The 16,437-nt window shown below is 40.4% G+C and overlaps 1 protein-coding gene across 2 annotated transcripts in view; it reads left to right on the top strand.

Annotated features, from left to right (window-relative positions):
- The window catches only part of VPS26B (VPS26 retromer complex component B), a 40,135-nt gene that overhangs the window by 11,980 nt on the left and 11,718 nt on the right, over positions 1-16,437 (top strand). For both annotated transcript variants that reach the window (XM_078147095.1, XM_020968762.2), the window contains exons 2-5: positions 4,757-4,913; positions 12,333-12,497; positions 14,125-14,300; positions 15,973-16,115. In XM_078147095.1, coding sequence (XP_078003221.1) covers positions 4,757-4,913; positions 12,333-12,497; positions 14,125-14,300; positions 15,973-16,115 — 641 coding nt within the window. The remainder of the gene's footprint in view (positions 1-4,756; positions 4,914-12,332; positions 12,498-14,124; positions 14,301-15,972; positions 16,116-16,437) is intronic.

The following is a 16,437-nucleotide window of genomic DNA, read 5'->3' as shown; positions in this document are numbered from 1 at the left end:
TCCATTTTTAAAAATTGTAATGTTGTAAGAGAGGGGAAAACAGCTTCCCAGTTTTAAAAGAACAATTATTTGCCATTCTCTCAATCTTCTTACAGCCTGGTATTGTCAGCTGCCATTTTACTGCTTTGTAGATTATCCACTGCAGGCTTTTTTTTCTTGACCTGGCAGTGTAGCTGAATGAGTGGTCATATCTAAGCTCAACTTCCCCTCATCACCTTAAAACAGCAGGAACTCTGAAATAAAGTAAAAGAACAATTAAATGACTTAAGAAGAATGGTCCAAAGATGTACCTCCATCCTTTTTTTGTAGAGTTGGGGAACTATGGGTGTGGAATGTGTATACTCCACAGTATTGCGTACTCCATCAGACTGTTGATAATGTTTACTGATTTTTTTCTTACATTAGATTGGGGATAGGAAAGGATATATTGAAAATGAATGTGATAAAAAACCAAAAGTGTTTTTTTTTAAATAACCACAAAAATGGGACTCTAAGTACACTGAATAAGTACTGTGGGATAAAAGAAAGGAGAACTCTCCTGGGCATAAAAACAAAGAGTATAACAATAACAACTAGTCTCTACCCTGACACCAGAAATAAGATGGAAATAACCTATAAAGTAAGTTAGAAGTAAGTTAAAGAAGAAATTAGAGCTCAAAGGGTAATTTGGAAAGACAACAGCATTTATTAATGGTCTTCTGTGAGCTACATTTTACTAGCTTGTGGGCATACAAAGACAAAAAATAAAATGGTCCTTGTGCTCGAGGAGTTTATGGTCTATGAAGGGGAACAACATACATATACAAGTATACATAGAATAAATATAAAACAAATACCATGAGTAGACAAAAAAGGACCAGCAAATTAATAGTTTAGAGCAGATGACAGAAAAACTTAATAAAGCAGTGGACACTGAAAAAGAGTGGCAAAGAACACAAAAATGCAGAATGCAACATCAGACAGGAATTTTTTTTAAAAGCAGCAAAACTAAAAATTTAATTGAAGTGTCCTTCCCAAACCAGAGTTTCTTGAAGACAAATTAGTGAGACAGTCTGAGGAATACAATCAAGTAAAACCATACTTTTCAAAAATCATACCAGAAAATTGCCCAGGAATATTGGAAAAAGGAGGCAGAATGCATTAAAGACACCATCAATGAGGAATCCCAAATTTAGCTCACCCTCAAATGCAAAATTCAACATGAAACAATTTTATAGTCAGAAGGAATTTATATTATCAAGGAGCAGCTGTTCAAATCCTATAGAACTTGTCCATCAAGGGAACAAGCATTTATTAAGTGCTCGCTATGTGTTAAGTATTTTACAAACATTATTTTATTTGATCTTCACAACAACTCTTAAAGGTAGGTGCCATTATTATTCCCATCTTACAGTTGAGGAAACTGAGTCCGACTTGCTGAGAGTCACAGAACTGTTAGAGTTTGATTTTAGATTTTAATTTTAGGTCTTCCTGACTCCAGGCCCAGTGTGCCACCACTATGCTACCTAGTTGCCTCTAAAAGATTAAAATAACATCCTGCATTTCTAATCATGTGATTCTGAGGAAAAAGGTAGACTTTCAACAGGATGATGTATTTTCAAGTATTCCTTCAAAAAAACTCCAGAGATTAGCAGGCCTTTGAAATGTAAATGTAGCAACGTAAAGGTAAATAAGCCTATATAGCATTAAAAGGTGATTTACTGTTTACACAGTTTAGGGTCTTTGAGGGAAAGGAGAAAAATCCCGGGGCTCATTCTATAATCACCATGAAAGGTGTTCAGATAACACTCCTGGAAGGTCTGAGAGGGGAGCAGAGAGACTGGTATTCCTTGAAATTAATGAGTCCCAAGGAAAGGACCTTCAGACTAATGATGATTAGCTGACATTGGGGCTCCAGAAATACATTTGTCTGAGCTGAGAGGGAATTATAAAAATGAAAATCAGTAAAAGTGGATCTATGGGTCTGGATTGAAGAGGAGAGTACTCTGTCTTTGTATGAGGATGGAAACCACATAATTGTTTCAATGGAAAACAAGCTGGCTGTCTTGGTACTGATTTTTTAAGGTAATGTTAACAGTATTAGATGTAGATGGAAAAAAATTAAATCACTAGCCATTTCCCCTTCATTATCCTGTGTGCTCTCTACATTTCACGTTGTCCATTTCTTGTATGCTTACAAAATGCAAACAGATTTCAGCATTAATCTGTGCAAAATTTAATGAAGAAGATAAATCAGCAGCAAAAATAATCATAATGTGCATTTCTAAACCAAAAAAACTTATTTGCAATATTGACAACTAACTTCTGTCAGTGTGGTCAGGTGAGACTAGACCAGCACCTATGTTGTTCAGAAGTTTCAGTCAAGTCCAACTCTTTGTGACCCTGTTTGGGATTTTCCCAGCAAAGATACTGGAGTGGTTTGCCATTTCCTTCTCTAGCTCATTTTATAGATGAGGAAACTGAGGCAAATAGTGCTAAATGACTTGCCCAGGGTCACACAGCTAGAAGTATCTGAGACCAGATTTGAACTGGAGAAGGAGTCTTCCTGACTTCCACAGTGCCACCTAGTTGCCCAGCACTAGACAGTCTTATTGTGAAAAAGAAGCTTCCTGGGACTTGAGATTCTAGACCAGACCAGACTCCACAGAACAGCAGACAAGAGTTATCTATGGGGTGGCACTGGCAGGAAATTATCCTTCTTCTGGGGATGCTTCCCTCTTGGGGATAGGCCATTTAATGGGCCTATCTCTGAGCTTGAGGGGTATTCTACCTCTGGTCCCAGAATTGGTGGGGCAGAAAGAGAAGGGGAAATAGAATTGGGATAGCTTACAGCTTTACTTGGTTTTTGAGGTGGAACTCTGCCCCCCACTTCTCCCTCTCATCAATTTAAATTAGTCTCTGAGTGAGTTCGTGGGCCCTTGGGAATGGAGGAAGCTAGGTTCAATCTTGTTGTCATAGACTCCTTGCCCTTTTTCCTCAAGCAGCAAGAAGATGGCTCTGTATCTGTTTTAGATTTCCTTACCTCTCCTTGACAGCCAGGGACACCCTAAGAACTTTATCCCTCTTTAAGTATTTTACTAAAAACAAAAAGCAAACAAACAAGGTTTTCAGTATGAAGGCTTGGAGAAACAGGATGTGGTGTTATCCTGCCAGTGGGATTAGGGAAACCAACACTTAAGACTAGAATTTAGAAGAGAAAGAGTGAGAGAGAGAGAGAGAGAGAGAGAGAGAGAGAAAGAGTGTGTGTGTGTGTGTGTGTGTGTGTGTACATATATATATATATATATATGTACACACACACACACACACACACAAAACTTTATACCACAAAGTAACTAAAAATCAGAACTGCCTAAGGCTAATCAAGGAGCAGGCAGGCTTTGTGAGCTTCTAAATTTGACCTCTATGCACATTTGTCAGATTGGCCTAATTATTGCCAAAATCTGTGGTATAAATATATATTTGTATTTATATATCCCTGTTGTTAATTCACAAAGCACTTAACCTTCCAATAACCCCCTGAGGCAAGTAGTAGAAGTCTCAATATCCTCATTTTAAAATTAAGGAAAAGCAGTATGGATCTACCTGGTGAAAAACCCTAACAACATAAGTCCTATGACTCTACTATACTTGGATTCCCTTCTAGGGTTCTTAATCTCTTTTTGCGTCATGGATCCCTTTAAGTGGTCTGGTGAAGCCCATAGACCCCTTCTTAGAACAGTGTTTTTAGGCTTAAAAGGAAACCATTTATAGTGAAAAGCAGGGATCAAAATTTTTTTTAAAAAGTTCATGGATCCCAGGTTACAAACCCTGGACTAAGGGTATGACAGCCTGGATTCTAGGCTTTGTCCCAAATCCACTAGCTGCAGGTCTTTTGGTATGTCATTCCACCTCTCTATGCTTTTGCTTTCCTCATCCATCAAATGGGATAACACCATCTGACCTATCAACTCATAATATTGTTTTGAGGATAAAATTAAATAATGGGCCTAAAACTGCTTTGGACAAGTAAAAGGATTATATACCTCATAGGGTTGTTGTGAGGACCAAATGAAAACATGTAGAGTGCTTTGTAAACTTTAAAGCAATATGCTAGCTATAATTAATGTAATTATAATTAATACAATGCTAGCTGTTATAACATGGAATGATGTTTTTAAAGGGTGGGAACAGGGTTAATGGGAGCCATAGTGGCTTAGTGGATAGAGTATTGGACTTAAAGTCAGAAAGACCCAGGTTCAAATTCTAGCCCAGCTAGTGATTGTGTGACTATAAGCAAACCACTTAAACTTTCTAAGCCTCAGTCTCCTATTCTGTAAAATGAGGATGTAATACTTATAGTCCCAAACTCATAGCATTACTGAGAAAACATATGTAAAGCATGTTGCAAGCTTTTAAGCAGTATATGAATTTCAGTTAATAGTAGTAGTTCCTTTGCACAGGTGTTAGTTTACTATTGAGGAGCAGCATCAGCGGTGGAACCCACAGGATTTCACAGTGAGGCAGTGGTTGCAAAAGGGGTTGGCAAAGCAGGGAGGAAGCAATTGGGGTGGAAGGGCAGAAGGGTTTGTCAACTGATAAATGCTGGAAGAACCTGGTAGTTCTGGGGTGTGGGGATCTGTGGTAGAGGGTATGAAAGGGACTGGCTAAGGTCTCAGTAAAGTAAATAAAGTGGTTTTCCCTGGTGACAGCTGCTTTCTTGGGTCTCCCTTGAGTTAAGGAACCTAAATGGAAGAGGTGATTATTGTCTCTCCAGAGCTCTACTATGATCGAGGGAACCACCATGAATTTGTGTCACTGGTAAAGGACCTGGCCCGGCCTGGTGAGTTCACACAGTCCCAGACCTTTGACTTTGAGTTCACCCACGTGGAGAAGCCGTACGAGTCTTATACAGGACAGAATGTAAAGCTAAGGTAAGTTGTGCCCCCCTAGAGCTGCCACTGTAGGGCGCAGTGCTCCACGCCAACTTTCATTTCTGCTTTCTCCCAGTCAGTCATCCTGATCAAAAGGGAAGTCCAAGACTGGGGTCATCTCCTTTCATTAGGCTTCCCTGAAAAGTTAGGATATCTATTTGACCTAATGGAAAAAGCACTAGGTGTCATAACATGAATTTAAGTCCCTCCTGTTGATGTTGGACAAAATTATCTGCTTGATTACTCAGTTTCCTTTTTTTGAAAAACAGGGAGTGGTGTGAGGACAAAAAAAATTGTTGTTTTTGTTTAGTCATGTCCTGCTCTTCAAGACCCCACTTGGGGTCTTCTTGGCAAAGACACTGGAGATGTTTGCCATTTCCGTCTCCAGCTCATTTTACAGGTGAGGAAACTGAGGCAAACAGCTTTAAGTGACTTTCCCAGAGTCACACAGCTAGTAAATGTCTGAGGCCAGATTTAAACTGAGGTCTTCCTGACTCCAGGCCCAGCACTTTATCCACTGCACCATTTGGCTGCCCTAAAATGAGATGATAACATGCAAATTCTTTAAAAATAGGTGGCGCAGTGGATAGAGCACCGGCCCTGAATTCAGAAGGACCCGAGTTCAAATCTGGCCTCAGACACATAACACTTACTAGCTGTGTGACCCTGGGCAAGTCACTTAACCCCACTGCCTAGCCAAAAAAAAAAAACCCAAAAAATAGTAAGTTAAGAAGTATTATGAAGCATAGGATGTTGGAGCTAAAAGGGAACTCACAGAGTTGTGAAGTGACTTGTCCGCAGTCACACAAGTAATTAATTACACAGCTGAAACTAGGAGCATTTGATATGTGCTTGGTGCTTCAACGTCCTGATTCTAAGAGCCTGGCGATGGAAAACCAAGAGCAGCAAGTACTCCCAGGTATTTGAATTCTGCTCTCTTTCTGTCATCACTGGTCAGTGGACAGATTGAGAGCCTGGAGAGGACTTAGAGACTAGTGTAGCCTCGTGACAAATGAGGAAACTGAGGTCCAGAGAAGCAAAGTGACGTGTTCAAGGGCACAAGGAAAACAGAATAAAGATTGGAGCCCAAGGCCCCCTTGCTTGAGATCCAGCTACCAAAATGCTGATCGTCTTGAATAGCTTCCGTGGTTTCACAAGTTTGGTTCATTGTGTTGATTTTTAGCATGGGGCTAAGGCGAGGCCAGGGATGCCAGCAGTATACACTATTCCTGCTCTGTGCCCTCAGGAGGCTTTGTGGGTGCCCAGTTTTTAAACCATCATGTACAAGTCTGAAATCTGTGTTGCCATGCAACTGTATCATGTGATGTCCCCCACCCCAAATTAATCTATCATTAGGCAAGAACAATATAGATAATTTAGAAATTAATTAAATTTGGCTTTGAGATATTTTTATAATGACTTTGTCTTCTCATTATTTTTGTACTGTTCTAATATCATAAATTAATTTAAATTCTCAGCAACACCACTTAACCTGGTAGGCAGAAGGAAGAGGTGTCCTTTGACAATAGTCCCCGTAAGGAGGGGGAATTTGGCCTAGATTTAAAAATTTGTCAGAAGTGGTCCACATGTGGGTATTTGCTGATTTGCTTCACTTTATTTTTCACTTTGATCCGTAGCCCTGCATATATACATTATTCTTATCCCTTCAGTATTGGAAGGTGGCAGGCTTATAATGTCATGTTGTAGATAGATGACCTTGGCCTCAAAACCAAGTTCTCTGATTCCAAGTCCAGTACAGTATGCTCCTTCTTGTATTGATTAGGCAAAATAAGATATTGGGAGAGTTGGGGGATGGTGTGGAATGAATAGAATGGCAGGAGTATAAAGAGATACTGAGCGGGAAAACATATTAAGTGTTCAAAGAATGTTCAGAGTCGTCTAGACTGGTTGGAACATACTGTTCTTGAGAAGTAGTGAAAGATCTGACTAGAAAAATCAGTTGGGGACAGATTGTGGAGGGCACAGAAGGCCAGCTTAAGGAATATGTCTTTATTCACTAGACAGTAGGATGCTATAGAAGGCACTGTGGAAGAGCATAAGACTTTTTACTTAGAACATTGGCAGCTTGAAGGAAGAATTTTTGTAAAGGCAAGAAGTACCTGAGTTGGGAGGCCAATTAGGATGTTCTTGCAGAACTCTAGGCTTATGGGTTTGAGCTGTGGTGGGGGAATGGGAACAGAGAGAAGGAAAGAGATTCCAGAAACTCTAGAGGGATGACTTGAGGGCTCTTGGCAACCAATGGGAGAGAGAGTACTGAGAGTAAAATATTACCCCAGAGTTTCTAGTTTAGAGTAATCATGGTGATTGATTAGTTATAGTACAGAAATATGGAAGGGGCTGGTGGTAGAAGAGGTGGCATTTGGATTTCAGTGTCTTTGAGGTGTTTTTGAGGTATCAGGTGGAAATGTACATCAGACAACTGGAAATCTGGAAGTGGAGTTTTGGAGAGATCAAGATTAAAGAGCTGTTATCCATGTAGGGAAAATAGTTGAAACTCTGGTTATGGATTAGCTCTCTGTGGGAAGGATTATGAAAGACAAGTGAAAAGACTAAGAATAGGATCTTCAGTTTGCTCAACAAGCATTTACTAAGCACCTACTATATGTCAGACACTTTACTAGATGCTAGGAATAAAAAGACAAAAAAAATAAAAATAAAACCTCTGTCCTCCTGGAACCTATACATCCTATTGAGGGAAAACAACAAGGAAATCAAATGCAAATCATATTTTTTGAAATAGATGCAAAATAATGGGGGGAAGGGTGTTATAACAACTAGGTTGATGAGGATGGGGTTCTTGTATGAGATGGCACTTCAGGTAGGCCTTGAAAGTTCACACCAGGAATTCCATAAGGTAGAAACGAGGAGGGAGTGAATGCCAGATATGGGGAATGGCCTCTGACAAGGCATGGATAAAGGAGATGGAATTTTACATATGAACATAAACTATGCAGGAAGCTGTTGTGTGTCAGTTCTAGAGAAGAAGACGTGCTGGAGTGGAGAAGGCCATAAAAGGACATTTTTGTATAGAACTCCTGGTGCTTCTTGAGCCTGATCTGCTTAGCTCCAAAGAGCAAAACCAGGAGTAGGGGATGGAAGTTCTGAAGAGATACACAAAACCTTACCCAACCCATAAAAATCAGAATGGACCAAATAGAAGGTAATGACTCCATGAGACAGCAAGAAATATAAAAACAAAAGTTAAAAGACTTAAAAAAAATAAAGAAAATATAAGGTAGCAAAAACAACTGACGTAGAAAACAGATCAAGGAGAGATAATTTAAGAACCTCTAGACTCCCTGAAAGCTATTCATAACCACGCCCCCCCCCAAGAAAAAGACCCTGACCATCACATTTCAAGAAATCATGAAAGAAAACTGCCCAGATTTCTAAAAATCAAAGGCCAGAATGAAAATACAAATACAGTTGACCTCATGGGGGAAAGAAATGAAAACTGCCAGGAACATCATAGCCAAAAATCCAGAGTTTCCAAGTCAAAGAAAAAATACTGGAAGCAACCATAAAGAATTCAGGTACTGAGGATCCACAGTCAGGATCACACAGCTACAACTTTTAAAAGAGTAAAGAACTTGGAAAGACAGAAGATACATCCTCATAACCAACAATAATTTGTCCATCACAACTGAATATAATCCTACAGGGTAAAAATTAGATACTTAGTGAAATAAAAACTTCTAAGCTTTCCTAATGAAAAGAACAGAGCTGAGTACAAACTTTGAAATATAAACCAAGGGTCAAGAGAAACATAAAAGGGTTTATATGGGCAAGTAATAAAAAAGGACCATACAAGGATGAGGTATCTGCCTTCTAAAAAGAGAAGATGATATAAGTAAGTGTTCCTTCAGAACCCTCAGAATATCATCTAGGGTCATAAAGGATGTTAAGTAAGTCAGAGGACCTGCAAGTGCTTTTGTTATGATCTTATGAAAGGCAGGGAGGAAAGACAGAGGAAAAATGGGGGAAATTATTTCACATGATCAGGATACACAGGTAGAAGTCTATACAAACAGGAAGGGATGGGGGGAATGGGTGACACCTGAACCTCACTTTCATCTGAAATGGTCAAAGGAGGATAGAATGAATACACACACACACACACACACACACACAGAGTTGGGTGCAGAAAAATACATTTTACACAACAGGAAGGAAAGGGGAGAGGGAGGGAGTAAAAGGGTAGATTCAGGGAGGCCTTAGTCATAAGCAAAACACTCCAACCACAAAGGGTGGATCATTAAAAAAGGTTTAAGAAATCAGAAAAGAGAAACTCAGCATTTGAGATCTTTGGGAGGTAGATCAATTCCAAATGATTATGAGGTCCAAGGCATAGCTCCACTGGTAGAGGTTTGAAATGGAGTGGGATAGATCATAGGAATTGAGGAAGATGAGGAACTTCAAGGTCAGAGTGTTATGAGTTATAAGCATGAATATTAAAGTTGTCCACAATAAGACAAAACAAGAGAACAATTAGCAGTAAGGGCAAAAGTCAGTTTGCTCATCAGATTCTTCTTCTGGCCCGATTTCATAAAATAGAATCTTAAAGAGCTGGAAGAGATCTTAAGGATCTAGGCCAACCGCCTGCCCCGTTAAGAATTCCTTGACAAACAATTACAAAACACTTTTCACACAAATAAAATCATATCTAAATAACTGGAAAAACATCAGTTGCTCATGGGTAGGCCAAGCTAATATAATAAAAATGACAGTTCTGTCTAAGCTAGTTTACTTATTCAGTGCCATACCAATCAAACTACCAAAAAATTATTTTATAGAGCTAGAAAAAATAATAACAAGATTCATTTGGAAGAACAAAAGGTCCAGAATATCAAGGGAACTAATGAAAAGAAATGCTAGGGAAGGTGGCCTAGCCATTCCAGATCTTAAATTGAATTATGAAGCAGCAATCATCAAAAGTACTTGGTACTGGCTAAGAAATAGAGTGGTGGATTAGTGAAATAGGTTAGGTATGCAAGACACAGTAGTCAATGACTATAGTAATCTACTATTTGATAAACCCAAGGACCCCAGCTTTTGGGATAAGGACTCACTGTTTGACAAAAACTGGGAAAACTGGAAGAGAGTATGGCAGAATCTAGGCACAGACCAAAATCTTATACCATACACCAAAATAAAGTCAAAATAGGTTCACAATTTAGATATAAAGGCTGATACTATAAGCACACTTCGAGAGCAAGGAATAGTTTACCTGTCAAGATTTATGGAGAACAGAAGAATTTATGACCAAACTAGAGATAGAGAACATTATGAAATGCAGAATGGATAATTTTGATTACATTAAATTGAAAAGTTTTTGCACAAACAAAGCCAATGCAACCAAGCTTAGGAGGGAAGCAGAAAACTGGGAAAGAATTTTTACAACCAGTGTCTCTGATAAGGGCCTCATTTCTAAAATGCATAGAAAACTATATATACAGGTCAAGTTTATAAGAATACAAGTCATTCCCCAATTGATACATGGTCAAGAGATATGAACAGGCAGTTTTCAGATGAAAAATTAAAGCTATCTATAGTTGTATGAAAAAATGCTCTAAATCATTATTGATTAGAGAAACGCAAATCAAAACAACTCTGAGGTACCACATCACACCTATCAGATTGGCCAACATGACAAAACAGGAAAATGACAAATGTTGGAGATGTGGGAAAACTGGAATACTAATGCATTGTTGGTGGAGTTGTGAAATGATCCAACCATTTTGGAGAGCAATTTGGAACTATGCACAAAGGGCTGTATAAAAGTGTGCATACCCTTTGACCCAACGGTAGCACATCTAGGGCTGTATCTCAAAGAGATCATACAAATGGGAAAGGGACCCACATGGACAAAAATATTTATGGCAGCTCTTTCTGTGGTGGCCAAGAATTGGAAATTGAGGGGATGCCCTCAAATTGGGGAATGGCTAAACAAATTGTTGTATATGAACGTAATGGGATATTGGGCTATAAGAAATGATGCGCAGGCAGACTTCAGAAAAACTTGGAAAGACCTGTATGGTCTGCTGCTGAGTGAAGTGAGCAGAACCAGGAGGACAGTAGTAGCCACACTGTGCAATGACTAACATCGATAGACTTAAGCCTTCTCAGCAATACAAGGATCTAAGACATTTCCAAAAGTCTCATGATGGAAAATGCTACCCACATCCAAAGAAAGAACTATGGAGTTTGAATGCAGATTGAAGCATACTATTTGCTCTCTCTTTTTCTTCTGTTTTGTTTTGTTTCTTCTTTTTCATGGTTACTCTTATTGGTTACAATCATGACTAATGTAAAAATATGTTTAATAGGAATGTATATGTAGAGCCTATATCAGATTGCACAGCGTGTTGAGAAGGGAGGTGGATGGAGGAGGGGGAGAAAAATTTAAACTCGAAAGCTTATGGAAGTGATTGTTGAAAACTAAAAATTAATTAGTTTAAAAGAAAAAAGAATTCCTTGACAAGTAGCCATCCAGCCTCTTCTTGAACACTTTTAATGATTGGAAACTCACTACCTAACAAATTAGCCAGTTGTTAAAGTTATAATTGTTAGATAATTCTTCCTTATGATACTGAGTTAGAAAGTTACCCTTTGGTTTTGGTTTGCCATTCTCCATTCTAAGTGATGTAGTAGGTAGAGTGCTAGACTTGGAGTTAGGAGGACCTGATTTCAAAGCCAGCCTCAGATACTTAACGAGGCGTATGACCTTGGGCAAGTCACAGCCTCTCTGAGCCTCACTTTTCTTATCTGTACAATGAGGGGGTTGGATTTCATAGGTCCCTTTTAGCTCTACATCAGTCAACATTTATTAAGCACCTACTGTGTGCCAGCCAATGTGCTAAGCCGAAGAGCACAAAAAAATGGCAAAAGATAGTCTCTGCCCTCAAAGAGTTTACAGTCTAATGGATGAGACCACATGCAAAGGAATGTATACAAAATAAGCTATATACAAGGTAAATACGAAATAATCAGCAGAACTAGAATTAAGAGGGGTTGGGAAAGACTTCTTGTAAAGGACAGGATTTTAGTTGGGACTTAAAAAAATCCTATAAACCCTTCATTCTTCCCTTCACTGAGTGTAGTTCAAGCCCAGGGCACTGATAGTATGCCTCTGGATATACAGACACACGCATATGTATGCTTGCAAATATACATATTTTCATATATGTGTGTGTGTGTGTGTATGCGTGTGTGTGTGTGTATGCGCACATATATGCCTTCGGGTACATATGTGTGCTTCTTTTTATAGAGAGAGAGAGAGAGAGTGTGTGTGTGTGTGTGTGTGTGTGTGTGTGTGTGTGTGTGTGTGCGCGCATGCGTGCGTGTACAGTATTTTGTAACAGGGGACTGTCTTAATCCATAACGGCTTAATATCTGCAGGTATTTCCTCAGAGCTACCATCAGCCGCCGGCTCAATGATGTTGTCAAAGAGATGGACATCGTGGTCCATACACTTAGTACATACCCAGAGCTCAATTCATCAATCAAGATGGAGGTTGGGATTGAGGACTGTCTGCACATTGAGTTTGAGTACAACAAATCCAAGTGAGTGTCCTTTCCCTAGATCAAGGAAGGGTTTTTACCCTGGGGTTCATGGATTTGGATGGGGGGAAAAATTACATTGTTATTTTTACTGACCTAACAAAGTTAACACTTCCCCCGATTATTTAAAAAACATTACTGAGGTCTGTAGGTTTTACTGGACTGGCAAAGGGTCCGTGACACAATAAAGGTTACTAAGAACTCATGCCCTAGAGATAATTGCTTGTTACTAGGTTTGGGGGTAGGGGAGTGGGCAGGGGAGAAAGGGTCAAGATAAATGGGTCCAACCATTACAATAGAACTTGACAGTTGCAGTATAATAGAGTGCTCCAATTTAGATCAGGAGGCCTGGGTAACATCCTTTCCTCAAACACTTAAAAAACTGTATAATGGGCAAATCACTTAAATTCTTAGTGCCTTGATTTCCCATTACCAACTGCCTACTGCCTTGTTGGATTTCAAACTCAACATGTCCAAAAAGGAAAATTTCATCTTCTCCCTAACAGTGTCCCTGTTTCCGTTGAGAATACCACCATCCTCCCAGTCACTCCAGTTCATAACCTCAGAATCCTCCCCAATGCATCCTTCTTTCTCCTGAACCCTCCCTATCCAATCACTTGTCGGAGCTTGTCAATTTTACCTCCATCTTCTGAATGAGTCTCTTTTTTTCTACTCTCAGTTATCAGGCCCTCTTCACCTCTTATCTGGACTGTTAGCCTCTGGAATGGTTTCCTTGCCTCTAGGCTTTCCCCTCTTTAATCCATCCTCTAGTCTAACACTGACTGCTTCCCCCCCAAACACACCATTTTACATAGAGGTAGTAACTTAAGGCCCATTAACTTTTCCAAGGATACACCAAGTAGTGGCACAGTTAGGATTCGAACCCAAGTTCTCTGACTCTAAATCCAACACTACTTTTAAAAGTTCCAGAAATATTGTGCACAGTGGCAACATTTTAGGAATTAGTGTCAAATGTTCCAAAATGACAGCATTGTTGGGTCTGCTTCACAAGGGAAGTATGATTTGCACACCTTTGTTTATACCTACTAGCTTCCCTTTGTGTACAAGAGCCAACCAGCCTTTACTGCATGAGCCTCATGAAGAAGAAAGACTAGGTCTGATTCCTGATCTCTAAACTCCTAAGAGTCAGGAGCGAATACTTGATGCAGACTGTGTGCCAAGATGATGAAGGTAGAGAGGGAGTGATTGGGGCAGCTAGGTGGTGCAGTGGATAGAGCACCAGCCCTGAACTCAGGAGTACTTGAGTTCAAATCCGGCCTCAGACCAAACACTTGACACTTACTAGCTGTGTAACCCTGGGCAAGTCACTTAACCCCAGTTGCCTTTTAAAAAAAAAAAAAAGAAGAAGAGAGGGAGTGATGACTGGAGCAAAGTGATTCTGAACAAAAACTTGCTGGACAGAATGAATTTTAAGCCAGGTTTTAGAAAATAAAGTTAGAAAATCTGGGGAAAAGAATCTGTTGGGAAATAGCATTGTAATATGAGTGGGGTAGACATTTTATAACAGTAAGTATAGCTCCCTGCTGAAAACAGGACAGATGTGAAGCTTTGGGACTGTCAGTTTTCCTAACCATCAGTTTCTTGTTTCTTTCTCTCTCTTTCTCTCCAGGTACCACTTGAAAGATGTGATTGTGGGGAAAATCTACTTCCTTTTGGTGAGGATCAAAATCAAACACATGGAGATTGACATCATCAAGAGGGAGACTACAGGGACGGGCCCTAATGTTTACCACGAGAATGACACAATAGCCAAGTATGAGATCATGGATGGAGCCCCTGTGAGAGGTAAGCTTCTGCAGGCCAACCAACTTTTGCTGACCTTTATTTTCAAAATGCCTTTGGATTGTAGCAGAGCCTGAGGTTCCAGCTTTGTCAAAAAAGGATTTCCTTGTTTGCTCATTCAGCAGGTGGTTATACATTTTGTGGATTTTGCTGCTTCTACTGCTTTACATTTTGGTCATTGCCTTACTTAGGAACAGGAAAAAGAATGCCTGTCAGTCATTTCTGCTAAGCAGAGGTAGTTGAGAGCTACAGGGCAATTAAAATTAATTAAATTGGAGAATTTTTGATTCTTTATGAATTCTAGTTTCCCATGCCTTTTTTTGTATCTTCTAGGACTCCTTGTGATCGAGTTGCTTACAATAATTACATCTTTATACAATCTAAAGATTTCTTGGTACTTCCTGAGATTTATCCCATTTATTAGCAATCTTTTTATGTTGATAAGGATTTACCTCACAGATAGATGCCTCATAGATAGAAAAACAGGCACTTGACAAGAGTACTAAGACGCCCTTCACCATCAACACAGATATTTGTTGAGTACCCACCAGATGTAGAGTACTGTGCGAGGTATAGTGGGGACCAAGATTCTGTTCTTTGAACTCCATTTCACTTTTTCTTCCATGAACTATGCAATCATCATGAGTTTTCTATGCTAGTAAAAAGGCAACACAAATAATCCAAAATCAGCAAACAAATAATGACTGTACCATACGTTGCTTGTTTCTGACCACTCCCACCCCTGCTTTTCTTGTTTTGTTTAGTTAAAGATTCTAGATTCACTGGTCATTAGAGCTGGAAGGACCTTAGATCTCATTCTACTGATAGAAAAACTGAGGCCCAGTGAATTTAAGCAGCTTGTTAAAGAACACTAAGGTAGTTTGTGGCATAACTGGAATTAGGGTCAAGGTCCCTCGGTTCCCAGTCCATTGTTTTTGCATTAGACTACGTAACCACACTTTTAAAATAGTTAGGTGTTTCTTGAGCATATACCAACTAGGAGTGGGCACTGTCAGCCATTTCTTCAGTGGCTATGTGCTAGGCACTATGCTAAATGCTTTAAAAATGTAATTTTACATTATCTCACAGAAGGCAGGTTAAATGTACTGGCTAATATGGGGAGAAGTTTGGGATTTAACATTTGCCATGTAAAACCAAAGGGTTGGATGGCCTTCATATTGAGAACAGGCATGGGACCTCTGAATAGAGAATTCCTGGTGATGGACTTCCTCCATCAGTGCAGGTCCACACCTCCTCAACTCCCAGTCTTAAGAGTGGCCTGGGGTTCTGCACCCTTGGTCACTCAGCCTGTCTTGGAGGCAGGACTGGAGCATCAGCCTCCCTGTCTCCAAGACCAGATCTTTTCTAACTAAACCACATGCCTCTCCCCCCTCTTCATATAGATCATAAAAATGGGACTCACACAATAAGCTTTCCTCATCCCAACACTTGCTCCTGTTCACCTTCTCCTAGTGAAGTAAGTCAAAGAGCAGCAGCACACAGGGTTCCTCCTTCCCCTCCGTGCCCTGGACAGTATCAGTGGTAGAGGCTGGTGGGGGGCCCCTCAGGAAGCAGTCTGGCAGGCACCTCAGCGTCCTGGGACTGTGGGCTAAGGGCCTCCCCCAGGCAAGGTGCGCTGTTTTGCCACTTGCCCTGATTCCCTCCTTCTTTGCAGGGGAATCCATTCCGATCCGGCTTTTCCTGGCTGGGTATGAGCTGACTCCCACCATGAGAGACATCAACAAGAAATTCTCAGTGCGGTATTACCTGAACCTGGTGCTGATTGACGAAGAGGAGCGGCGCTACTTCAAACAGCAGGTGAGGCCTAGGGCACAGCCACTCACACCCCAGCCCTTGATAGGGACAGATGAGGCAATATTGTGCCCAGTGGGGGGATGAGCTTCTCAGTGACTTTTTTACCAAGGGGCGAGCCTGCTCAGCTCCAATGAATTCTTCATTCCTCAATCCAAATCCTGAGAGTAGGAGGATGCTCATAACCACCTGTGCTCTTGCCTCAGCATTACCTTGTAGGCTCTGGAGCCCCTCTGATCTCCTGGCTGCCTGCTCATGTGGGGCTGCACGGGGCAGACTGCTGCACCTGGAGCCAGGAAGCTCTGAGTTCAAATCCCCCACCCCAGGC

This window comes from Phascolarctos cinereus, unplaced genomic scaffold (genome assembly GCF_003287225.1).
Source record: "Phascolarctos cinereus isolate Bilbo 61053 unplaced genomic scaffold, phaCin_HiC Scaffold_726;HRSCAF=1367, whole genome shotgun sequence".
Taxonomy (NCBI): Eukaryota; Metazoa; Chordata; class Mammalia; order Diprotodontia; family Phascolarctidae; genus Phascolarctos; species Phascolarctos cinereus.
This window is presented reverse-complemented; position numbering and strand designations above follow the sequence as displayed.